This window comes from Gracilinanus agilis, chromosome 2 (assembly GCF_016433145.1).
Source record: "Gracilinanus agilis isolate LMUSP501 chromosome 2, AgileGrace, whole genome shotgun sequence".
In the NCBI taxonomy this organism is placed as follows: Eukaryota; Metazoa; Chordata; class Mammalia; order Didelphimorphia; family Didelphidae; genus Gracilinanus; species Gracilinanus agilis.
The window spans coordinates 722,837,875-722,850,008 of record NC_058131.1 but is presented as its reverse complement, the minus strand read 5'-3'; the positions used below and the strand labels follow the sequence as shown (position 1 = coordinate 722,850,008).

At 54.6% G+C, this 12,134-nt stretch overlaps 1 protein-coding gene across 1 annotated transcript in view; it reads right to left on the bottom strand.

Moving 5' to 3' along the window:
* Positions 1-12,134, bottom strand: part of DOCK1 (dedicator of cytokinesis 1) — a 424,653-nt gene that overhangs the window by 346,360 nt on the left and 66,159 nt on the right. Inside the window, exons 18-22 of the mRNA XM_044660351.1 lie at positions 11,720-11,823; positions 11,137-11,320; positions 9,864-9,961; positions 924-1,013; positions 591-691 (exon numbers count right to left, since the gene is read on the bottom strand). Coding sequence (XP_044516286.1) covers positions 591-691; positions 924-1,013; positions 9,864-9,961; positions 11,137-11,320; positions 11,720-11,823 — 577 coding nt within the window. The remainder of the gene's footprint in view (positions 1-590; positions 692-923; positions 1,014-9,863; positions 9,962-11,136; positions 11,321-11,719; positions 11,824-12,134) is intronic.

Sequence of the window (12,134 nt, the reverse complement as noted above, 5' to 3'; positions counted from 1 at the left end):
GGGGGGGGGGGCACTACCAGACAGAACTGGGCTGGGGGTGAGGCCTAAACCTTGACCGAGGACCCCTTCCCGGGCCTGCAGCCCTGGGGCAGCTAAGAAGTCCTGCCCTGACCCTTCCCCGAGGAGTGACCCTGGACAAGTCCCTTAGCCTCAGGGCCCTCTGAAGTGGCGAGGCTGTGAGGTAGGAGTTTCCTCCAAGACTGGGATCAAATGGGTTTCTGCCCCACAGGCATGTTTAACCCATAAATGGGGAGACATTTAAGCTAAGGGAGGCTTCTGAAGGGGGGCTGAACCCCTCCTGTCACGGAGGCCTCTGGCAGCCTGGGAGCCCAAAATAAAAGGCTTGACGAGGCCCAAGAGATTGAAGATATTGAGTAAAATGTCATTTGTTCTCCTGCAGGCAGGAAGATCTGAATTTGAATCTAGCCCCAGACCCGCTATGAGAGCCAGGGGAGACATATCTGGAAGCAGGCGCCCGGCAGGTGCTCCCCAAGTCCTTGCTCCCTCCCGCCAGCCCCCCTGCCCAGGCTGATGGCCAGAACCTGTGAAGGGGCCAGAGGAGGCCCGGAGAGGAGGCCGGCAGGACTCACGTGTAGGCCAGTGTGGCGCTGAAGTGCTTCTTGATGTACGTCTCCAGAACAGGATTGAAATGCTGGAACTTCCTGTCTGCGATGAGGCCGATGATGAACACCTGCCAGAGGGAGCAGCGCCGTGAGCCCCGGGACAGTGAGCCCCCCGGACGTGAGCCCCCACACAGCCCGAGGGGCTCCTCTGCCGGCCTTCCCGAGCTCTGCCACACGGAGGAGCCCCCCATGGCTCCCAGGAGACCCAGAGCACCCCAAGACACCCGGGGGAGCCCCGAACAGCACCGCTCAGGCCCAGCCCCGCAAGAGCCCCCTCGGAGGCAGGACCCGGCTTCTTACCAAGGCGTCAAAGACCAGCGTGTCGAAGGTGTCGCACTCGGAATTCTCCATCATGATGTTAAAAAGGGCATCCAGGGTGTCCTGAAGAAACTGTGGGGAGGAGAGAAGCCGTTACCTGAGAACTCGCCCCCCGGGGAAAGGACGAGGCTCCTCAAAGGCCCGCATCGGGCCTCTGCTGAGGGCCAGACCTGCCGTGGGGTCTCACAGACCCTCCTGGCACGGGGTGGGAGGGGTGTTTGAGGGCGGCTCTGGCCCTCCCACACACCCGAGAAGGCCTCTGACCGCAGCGGAGCCGCAGGGCTCTCGGGCTTCCCAGGAAGCTTCGCCTCGATTCTGTCCTCGGACCCTGCGGACAGGCTCTGCGTCAGCTCAACCTAACCTCCTTGTGGACCTGCCCTGCCCCGGGGTCTCCCCACGGCTGCCCATCCAAGAGCCCCAAAAGGCCTTCACGTTTAGAGTGGGGCCCCTCCGAGACAACACAGACGCCAGAGGAGGAGGCAGGCCGGAGCCCCGGAGGCTCCCCTCGGCCCCACGGAGGACACGCGGTACGCAGCGACAGCGACGCTGGACCATCCACTGGGAAGGACTCGGGAGGAAAAAGGCTCCCCGGCCACCTCCAGAGAGCGATGGAGGCTGAAGGCCGATTGTGATACTCATTTTTACTTAATTTGGGGGGCCCGGAGGTGGGGGGGTTCCATGTTTTCTTTCACAACACGATTAACGCGGACATCTATTTTGTGTGGCGGCTCACATACAACCTAGAGCAAAGGACTCGCCTTCTCAATGGCACGAGAATTTGGAATTTGAAATTCAGAAAAAACGGATGTTAAAACATTTTACCCGTCACTGGGAAGAAAATGTTGAATTAAAAATAGAAAAGAAAAAAGACTGACCAGGACATTTTTTCCCAGCAGGCCCGCCCTCGGCCAGAGGACAACATTCTCACAGTAAACTCGAGGACATCGAGGGGCTCCGAGTGGCCCAGAAACTGGCCCAGTCATCCCACACCTGGGAGGAGACCCAGGTCTCTCCACAATCTACGCCCAGTGTTGAATGGAGGTGGATGAAGACCGAACCTTCACCGCCACAAGGGTTCACAGGGCAAGTCAGACAAGATGGATGAAGAAAGGGGGGCTCCGGAAAGTCGAGGGTCCGAAGAGGAAGGTCCGGAAGGAGGTAGCAGGCGGGCTCAGAAGGTGTTCAACCAGTAAGGACTAAAAGGGAGGACCATGCAGAAACAGGAACGACATCTGAGCAAACGTCTGGAGGTGGGAAAGCACAAGATGGGTCCAAGGCTAGGGACTGCCTGGTGCAGGGAAGCACGGGGGCGAGGCACGAAGACAAGACTGATTTCAGGCACAAACGCTTCCCATCATCAGAGGAGACGAGCTGCTCCTGAGCATCTCATGGCCTCGGCACCGTCTTAGACCACAAGAGAAGAAGCTGACAATGAAGGCTCTTTCCTTCACCACCCAGCCAGCCACTTGGACCAGAGCCTGGGGAGCCTCAGAAGCACCTCAGAAGAAGACATTCCCTCCAAAGCCAGAGCCTCATTAAGGCACGAAATCCCCCTTCTATCCGGCCGCTGTTGTCCCTCAGAAGGCACGGCCGAGTCGAGGAGGAGCCCCTGGCACGCAGGCTTCAAAGAGGCCTTGGTCAGCTCGCGGAGTCATCACCTGGGCACAGCCCGCAGCCACCTGACTGCTTGGGCATCACTTTCCATCCTTTCTGATTTAAAAAGTCTCCAAGGTCCAGGCTGGATGCTGTCCAGGCAGCTCACAGGGCCTGCCCACCTCCTGCCAATGGCCTCAGCCCGAAGCTCCTGGGTACGGCCCCCTCTAGGCCTCGAGAGGCTAATGAGGAGAGGGTGGCCCCCGCAGACTCCAGCGAAGGACGGGAGTGGCGCGAGCTGTGCTCACAGGGGAGACAGGACAGAGGAGAAAAAACAAGCCCCCGGGGAGCCAGGGGGAACCTCTGGGGTCAAGCACCCGCTCCTGCCTGGGAGCGAAGGCCCTTCTCGGGCTGGGTCCTTCCTCCCTGGCCGAGGCCTCACTCAGACTCAGCTCCTGACATCACTTCTGTTCTGCACACGTGTCCCAACTCCACACACGTCTGTGCCTGGAAAGTCCCCCTTCAGACGCAGCCCAAAGACCACCCTGCACGAGACGCTCTTCCTGATCCTTCCTGCTTTCCTCTGAGGTTGCCATCTGGGGTGGTTTGCAAACGGTGTCCCCCATTAATGAGCACAGCGAACATTTAGATACGCTTTACAATTGGGATGTTGTGGAATCCTCACAATAAGTCTGGGAGGGAGGCGCTATGATTATCCCCACTCCACAGATGAGGAAACTGAGGCAGAGAGAGGTTAAGTGGCCTGCCCAGGGTCCCAGACCTCCAAGTGTCCAGGACAGGGCTTCCTGACTCCAGGCCCAGCACTCTGGTCCACCGTGAGCTCCTTGGCGGGGACTGCTCTTTGCCCCTCTTCTAATCCTGAGCACTTAGCAAATGCCTACTGACCGAGAGTCTAATGGACGCCTCAACCGAGTCTTGATGCCCCTGTGCACTTCCGTGGCTTTCCTCAGAGTTCAGGAGGTCCTCTGGCCAACAAAAAGGTGCCCCAGAAAGAGGAATTGCTATGATTGAGCTGATAACCAGCAGCCCCAGGGGCCTCCCATGCATCGATCTAGTCCATACAATCTCAGTCGCCACGGCTAACAGAGGCACCCAGTTTCTTGAAGGATTCGGGGCAGCCCCATCTTCAGGCTTTTCTGCATAAGCCCTCCGGGTGGCCGAGGCCCCGGGCACTCCGAGGACCAGCCCAGAGTGAGCACGCCTGGAGTTCAGGCCAGAAAGGCCTCTTCTTAGGGCTCTGCACGCGTCCCAGCCCTCTGCATCCCGAGGCAGAGCCTCCGTGTGATGCTCATGGCCAACTCTTCTCCAGGCCTTCCTATGGCTGGGATTCCATCCATTCTCCCCACCACGTCCTGGCACCAATAATCATCCCCAGATCAGGAACCTTCAGCCCCTCCCATGCTGGCAACTGCTTGTGAAGGGGCCACCGGCTACCCCTGACCAGGAGATCTGCTCTAGACAAACGTACCCCCCACCCGGTACAACAGAATTTCTCTTCTCCCTTTCATGAGCAAACCTTGCAGAGAAGAAGTTCTCCTCCCTGCCCACCCCTTCCCTTCTCATGGCTCACTCTCTCCCGAGTCCCTTCCCCCCAGTTTAACTCACTCTCTGAGGCCACTCGTGGCCTCCTTGTCCCACCAATGGCCTCTGGCTTCTTCTCAATTCACACAGAACACTGCGGGTCCCTCCTGGGCAATGGCAGCCCTCTCTTCCCTGGTTTCCGGGACGTCTCCCCCTCCTAGTTCTCCTCCTCCATCTACAACCTCATTTCCTCTGTTCATGGACAGCTAATTCTCCTGAAAAATCTGGAGGCCTTTGGGGCCTCTTCTTTGGCCTGCCATAATTTGTGGTCCTCTTAGAGGCCAGCCTGGCCTCTAAGATATTCGATCCTCCATGGACTTCGGTGGCCTTGCTGGCTCTCCTCCTACTGGCCACCTTCTCAGGCTCTTCTCTTGCAGCATGTCCCACGTCCCACAGCCTCTGATGGGGGTTTCCCAGGGTTCCCTTCTTGGCCTTTTCTTTCTCTTCCCTACACACTTCCCTTTGGCAGTCTCATCCAATCCTCTTATGTCAGCGGGCCCCTTAAAGCAAGGGCTAGGCCTGCTGGGCTTATCTACTAGCTCCCTAGCATATGAAGCACAACGAGCCCCGAACTGAGGAGCCTCCTACTTACCTGCCCCCCAAATGGGCAAGTCCTCGTGGTCTCACCAACCGTGACAGGGGTACGTGGCACCCATCGCCCAGACGCCAAGGCCTTGCCGAACTCCGGCTTATCTCAAACTCTTCTCTCTTCCTCATGGCTCAAAATTCCGGCATTCTCTCTCCTCCCCGTTCATTCCTCTTTAGTGTTACCACGTGCCTGAGACCTCCTAACCATCCCTCCCTGGAGCCCCTGCCATTCGGATCTTCCTGATCCACGGCCTACATCATATCCCTCAGAATGCTTCCAGAGCATGCTCTGCCTCAGGAGCTTCCTGGCCTTCGAGGCTCTCCATATCCGATGCCATCTCCATCTCTGGTCAGACTGGATTAGTCCTCATTCTCCCCGCCACGCCTAGAGTTTCCTGCCTCCAAATCTTTATTTAGGCTGTACTACATGCCTACAAGACCCTCTTGCCTTCCCCACCATGTTCCAAGGAAGCCCAATTCAAATGTTCCGTCTGCTCGATGTGGGGCCCCCTCAGACTCCTGATGGGTAGCGAACCCTTCTTCCCGTGAGCTCTTTTGTATAAGAGGTACGTGCAATTTTCATCATTTTTATAACACTGTGATCCCTAAGAGCACGGACTCTCTGGGGGCACCTAAGGCCCGTGCTTTGCACAGAGAACATGATTAACAAATGTTTACTGAACGTAAACGTCACCAAATAGATCTTTTTTCTTTTTTACATTTTCAGTGAAAATTTTTATTTTTGTTCAATATTTCACTAACTTTCCCAACTCTTCACCTACAGGCCAAATGGCAGCTTGTTCTCCTGGAAAAAAATGAAGGTTTCCAAAGTTCAGAAGCAGAAAGCCAATAGCCAGCCAACGTTGAAGTCTCGAAGCAAAAGGCCTGCTTTGCTCTCGTAATGGGAATGGCTTTGGCACAGACGGCAAAGCAGGCCCAGTGACGTGACCCGGGCAGCTTCCTTTAACTCTCAGAGCCGGCTGGGGACAGCCCGGGATGGCTCTCTCTTTCCACAGACTATGGCTGTGGACTCGTCGTTGAGTGTGAAAAGAAAAGGCAGCCTTGTGGCTCGCTAAGGAGGGCAGAACACAAGGAGGGGCCCTGAGAAAGGTTCAGATGAAGAATTAATGCAATTCCTGGCCGTCGAGATCTCAGCTCGCCACTGGGAAGCAAAGCCTGCCAGCAGGGCATGAGACTTGGTACCACAATGGACACTAGCAGTGAGAGGTCTTCAGAAAAAGGAAGACGTCCCAAGTCTGGAGAAACGAGGTCAAATGGAGCCCAAAGCAGGAAGAGGGAGAGAGCAGAGAAAGCACTGCAATGGCCCAGGACGGACCCAGAGAAACCAGCAGAGACCCAACCAGAGCAGAGTTTTGTAGAAGTGAGGAAAGGCAATAAGAAAGATAAGTTTGCACTTTATCCTCCAGGAAACACAAGGAACATCGTGATGAGATCACTGCCCAGAGAAGCAAAGACGCGGTCAGTGTTCGGGCCATCCGGGGCAGAGAGAGGCAAGAGAAGGATGGAAGAACAGCGAGGAGGCCACGGGGACGACTCCAGAAAAAGGTGAGGAAGGAGTAGGCTGGCTGAGGCACCAGAGAGAAGGAAGGGACCCACGTGGGATGGGGATGGACGGAGAGTCAGGAATGAAGGAGATCGAAGAATCCGAGACGGCTCTCATCCTCGGTCTCAAGCAGGTAATGGAAATGCCAAGTGGCCGTCCCGGAACAAGCCAGGCCTTTAGGCAGATGGCAAAGGGGAAAACATCTCCTAAGCAGCCGCCCTCCAGAAGGTTCGGTCAACAATTCAACGAGCCTTGTTCTGGGCTGCTGGGGTTAGAGACTAACCTCGAGGAGTTTCCATTTTAGGTGGAGAAACGATGGAGACAGACCAAAGCAAACAGCAGAGAGAGTAAAAGGAGCCAGAAGAGGAGGAACAAAATAACCAGGGCATCTTCAAGACGGTTATTAAATATTCGCTCACAAAAAGTGCTTGGAGTCACTGGAACAACGGGCAGCAGTACCTTAAGTGGAAAGAATCCTTGCACCGGGATGGTACAGCCAGACCATTTCCGTCTGTCTGAACTCCACTGAACAAGAGAAAGATGAGATAATAAAAATAGCAGTTGGCATTCAGGCGGCGCTTCAAAGCTATCTCGTCTGACAATTAACAACTGGGAAAATCAGGACATGATTCACGTTGGAGGTGGTACCTGAGAGGGAGGGGAGGAGAGAGACTATTCAGGGATGGGGTGGGAAAGGAGGCCGAGTCAAGCTAAATAAAGGGATGGAATGCCAGGCTCAGGGAATAATTAAGAGGCCAATGAGGCTGGAACCCAGAGAAGAAGAACGGGAGCAAAGCGAAGTGAGTCTGGGGAGAAAGAAGGACAAGCACCAACACGGTAGGGCTTGAAATGCCGAGTCGGAGTCTGCCATTGATGCCAGAGGTCGGAGGGACTCACTGAAGATTATTGAGCAAGAAAGTGACATCGTGAAGCGTGTTGTTGAAATGCTCACTTTTGCATCTGCGAGGAGGCTGGATGAGAGGAAACGGGAGAGAGATCTGACCAAATCCCTGCCCTCCAAGTGGCAGGAAGGAAAGGATGCCACAAGAAACATGTGAAGAGGGAATTCTGGGGAAAGATAGAGGCCAACCAGGAGCCCATTCCAACAGCCTGGGAGGCCGTAAAATGGGGTGGTGGGTCCCAGGTCAGTGGAGAAAAGGGGAGAGCCGGCAGAAATGTTACCGAGATGGGACTCACCAGATGTGGAAACTGAATAATGAATGGGATTGCTGTCACAGGAACGCAGGATGACAGACTCGGGGCCAGAAGGGACCAAAGAGTCATCTTTAAGGGAAGAGGAAGCTGAGGCCCACAGAGATAAATGATTTGCCCAAGGTCATACGACTCATAAGTAACAGTCCTGTGACTCCAAAACCAGTGGGTTCTCCATTGAACCCTTCTGTCTCTCATGAAAAAATCAAGAATCTTGTGAGCCACAGAGAATAAAAAGAAAAGAAAGTTTAGAGATTGAGTCAATTTAGGAAAGGGGACGAGGCGCCATTTTGGGCACGTAGAATCCAAGACACTTATTCAATGGGACTTCCAAGTGGAGACGATTCAACAGATGCAGAAATGAAATTCAAGAGATATTAGGGCTAACCAAACTGTTAGTCACCAGAGGAGCAGGAGAGAAGACGTGAGAGAAGAAGAGGGCCTAGAGAGACCCTCAGGGTATCAGAGAATGACTCAACAAAGGAAACTGAGAAAGAGAGTTAAGACAGGGAGGAGTCCAATCAAAAATCACTAACTAACTAAGCACTAACTTTGTGCCGAGGGTGGGAGGACCAGCAGAGTCCTCCAAGAAGCCGAGGGAGGAGGGATCCTAGAGACCACGGGACCATGGGACCATGAAGGTCAAAGATTGCTGCTGAATCGAGAGCAAAGATGACCCCCAAATGGCCACCACATGAAGCAGCGCAAAGGTTGCTGCTCCACCTTGGCCAATACTAAGAGAGCTCTTGGAGTCAAGTGGTGACATCAGACGCAAACATGGACAATTCCTTCTAGAAGTCCAGCTGTAGGTGTCGGAGGGGGTGAAGCTTGTGAGAATGACAGCATCAAATGGAAGCATGGATAGGCTTGGGGAGGTCTGGGTGGGCTTGTTGGGAGGCAGGGCAGGCATTTTCCTGCGGGGAAGAGGCAGCAGAAAGAGTGAAAAGGAAGGAAAAGGGAATGAGGGAAGCATCCAGGACACAATTAATGACTGGAACGAGGAGATTTGTTTCCACTTCTGATTGTCCTAAAGGTTCTTTGCCATCAGGTAAAAACTTGAAATTGAAATGATAATCCAGGCTTAAGAGGTAACTGGGCTCTTTTGCCAAAAAGCCATGTGAACAGACAGAGAAGGAATTCTGGGAAGAGACGGAATGAAACTCGCTTTCTGGCTAAAAGCCAGCCCCAAACCAGCTTAGGTACAACCATCTGGGGTCATTCATTGGTGCTCAGATAAATTGTTCTTTCAAAGCCCAGCTGACCAAAGGTGAAAGGGCAAGAGGGCGCCCCTGACGGACCCCATCCAGAGAACACATGCATGTGTCTGTATTCAAAAAAGGTCAATTGGAGGGGGCAGCTGGGTAGCTCAGTGGATTGAGAGCCAGGCCTAGAGACTGGAGGTCCTAGGTTCAAATCCGGCCTCAGACACTTCCCAGCTGTGTGACCCTGGGCAAGTCACTTGACCCCCATTGCCTACCCTTACCACTCTTCACCTATAAGTCAATACACAGAAGTTAAGGGTTTAAAAATTAAAAAAAAAAAAAAATTAAAAAAAAAGGTCAATTGGGCACTGGTCCAAGAGGGAGATTCAAAATATCAGCAAACATTCCTAATCTTGATGGAAAAAAGAAACTTTCTACCGAGAAAAGAACGCTCTCTTCATTCCCTGCACACGTGGTCATCAGGGCCTTCCAGGCCCTGCGCAGGGGCCGCCTTCTTCGCTAGTCCTTGCTCAAGAGAGCATCAGCACTCTCTTCTTCTTGGAATTACGGGGTAGAAGCACGTTTGGGCAAGCCGGAAGGCCTGCCCCATTTTGGGGAGTCAGATAGATGCCCAACACAGACGACTCTGGTGTTCCCAAGTAAGTGGTGAGTGCATTAGGAGCTTCAGGTCTGAGAGGGAAAGTCATGACAGAAAGAACAAGGAAGACTTCCTGGAGTGGGCGGTATTGGACTTGGGCCTGAAAAGCTAAGTGAATGGCTAATGGATGGCCAATGACCAGCATGAGCCAAGAGGCTGGAACACACAACGCCGTCGGGGAATGGGAAGAGAAGAGGGAAAAGGTATCATGGCTATAGGACACGCCGCAAAGACAACACGAGGGCAAAGACGGCAGACGTAAACGTCCATGGGGAGATGGCGTCAGATGTCGGGGTTCCCCACCGAACGAGGATGCCCAAATCCTGCATGGGGGGCTCCCTGGGCGTAAAACGAAGGGATCGAGGAGATGGTCCCCAAAGGCCCTTCCAGGTCTAACGACGGGATCCTGGAACCTTTGGGCGCCTCTATAAACGGGGGGCTTGGCCTGGGCCTCCTCGCAGGGCTCGGAGAGGAAAGGAGCACAGGGCTGGGGCGGGCGTTACCTTGACGACTTCTCCTCCGTCCACTTTCATCAACTGTCTCAAATTCTGCTGTAACAAGTTGGTGTTGGAGCGCCATTTCAGAAGGCCCAGGAGGTCCACTAGAAACAGAAGCGACCATCAGCTGTGCCAGCAGCTCTGCCCTCCCTCGCCCTGTGCCCTCTGCTGCCCGCAGGCCCGCTGCCCACACAGGATGGACGTGTGACCAAGGAGCTCCCTGCGTGCCCGCTGTCGGGCCCCGGCGGGGACATTCGGGGCTCCCAACCACGTCTCCTCAGAAACGATGCCCACGTGACAGCTTTATGAGCCCATTCGGAGGCCCAGACCAAGGAGGGCGAAGCTTTCCATTCTGGATGGAAGGCGGCTTTCAAGGGGGCGACTGGAGGACATCCAGAAAGGCCAGAATCAAATGGGAGCTGAACTGAGCATTTTCACATTTTAGATCAAACCTTTCCAAAAAACCCATGAATTCAAACAAGGTGCCCGGGCGGATTCCGTGTCCAGCCGGCCTGATCCAGGAAAAGCACCTCTCCGAGCTCTAAGGACCCCGCAATGGCCAGACTCCGCCTCCCTCCCTGCCCTCTGTGAGTTCTTTGGGGCTCGGCTTTTCAGTTTTCCTTTTTTTTTTTTTGTTAAAGAAAATTTCAAAAGCCTGAATTGATTTTTTAAAGGCTAAAGGTGGGAGAAAGCGTTCGGTGATACATTTTTTAAACGCTGCAAGATGTTCAGGAAGGGAGAGCCGTGAAAAAAACGAATCTCTAAGAAGAATAAAACACCTGCGCAATTTGTCAGGCCGAAGCATGTGGCCGTCCCACGATTCCTGAAAACGGGCTAATTAGTGCTTCTGGAAGGCAGGCAGAGGCTGGCCGGTGAAAAGGCAATTTGGGTCACTGGCCGCTGGGAGAAGGGCAGGGAGAGATGTGGGCAGCGACAGTTAGTGCGACCAGAAAAGGATGGGACAAATGCTCACGTGGACATCAGACAGCTGGGCAAAGAGCACCAGGAAGTCAGGAAGCCCTGAGTTCCAGTCCAGCCTCAGACCCGTTCGCCTCCCTTTCCTCCACTATAAAATGGCCCGTCTACCTTTCAGGGCTGTACTGAGGGTCGAACACTGTCTGGAAAGCATTTGGCACGTGCCCGGCCTGCATGCAGCAGGTGCTCCACAAATGCCATTCCTGTCCCCTTCCCTCTTCCTGCCTTTGCCCCCGAGCCATGCCCGAGAGGATGGAGGGAAGGAAAGGGCCGGCCTTCGGGGCCCTCGTGCGCCCGTCCTCACCATTCTGGGTGAGCTTGGTCGAGCACACGAGCGTGGAGATCTGGAAGGAGTCCTTGCTGATGGTGCAGCTGCCCAGGCTCTGCATGCTCTTCCCCGTGGCCGAATGGCCTTTCTCCTCCAGCTCGATCTTGGTGGACGGCAGGCACAAGTACGTCGAGGCGTCCTCCAGCTTCTTCGCTTCAGCCTAGAAGGCGGCGCAGCAAATGAGAACCGTCAGTCAGTCCCAGGAGGGAAAAGGGCGCCCGTGTGGACACTCACTCGCCTTTCCCCTTCACCGACCCCGGGGCTCCCAGCCCCCAAACCTTGCTCTGCGTCTCCCCTTTTCTGGGGGCAACTAGGACGGTGCTCAAGGGTCTGGCCCGCACGGACCACCCGGCCCACGCTCACTCCTGCCTCTCCACAGCAGGTTTCTGGGGGCTTCCTAGAAGTCGTCCTCTCTCCCGAGAGCAGCGAGCGGCCCGGCCCTCCCCAGGCCCACACAATGAGCCTCTGCTCAGGAATAAGATGGGACGTGCCGGCTGGGCTCGGCCCCTTCGGAAAGAACCTGAAGAAACGGCTCAGGCCAGGCCCAAGGATCCCGCACCTTGTACACGATGAGGTCGTGTTCTCCATCTCTCAGCGTCGTCCCGTCGTAGCGCATCAACTTCACAAAGGCCAGAGAAAATATCTTCTCAGACTTGTCCTTCGCTAGAAGCAAACACAAATAGGTTATGAGGCAGGCCTGCAGCGCCAACAACATTCATCCATTCTTTAGGGATCATGAAAAATGGCGTCACCAACGAGAAAACAGCGGAAAGCTGGACAGAGAGATCGTGGAGTTTAAATTCTCCTACACATTCTCTCTGTTTCTCACATTTCCTCCCTCCTCCCCCTCTTTCTTTCCTTCCTTCCTTCCTTTCTTCCCTCCTTCTTTCCTTCCTTCCTTCCTTTCTTCCCTCCTTCTTTTCTTTCCTTCCTTCCCTCCTTCTTTCCTTCCTTCCTTCCTTTCTTCCCTTCTT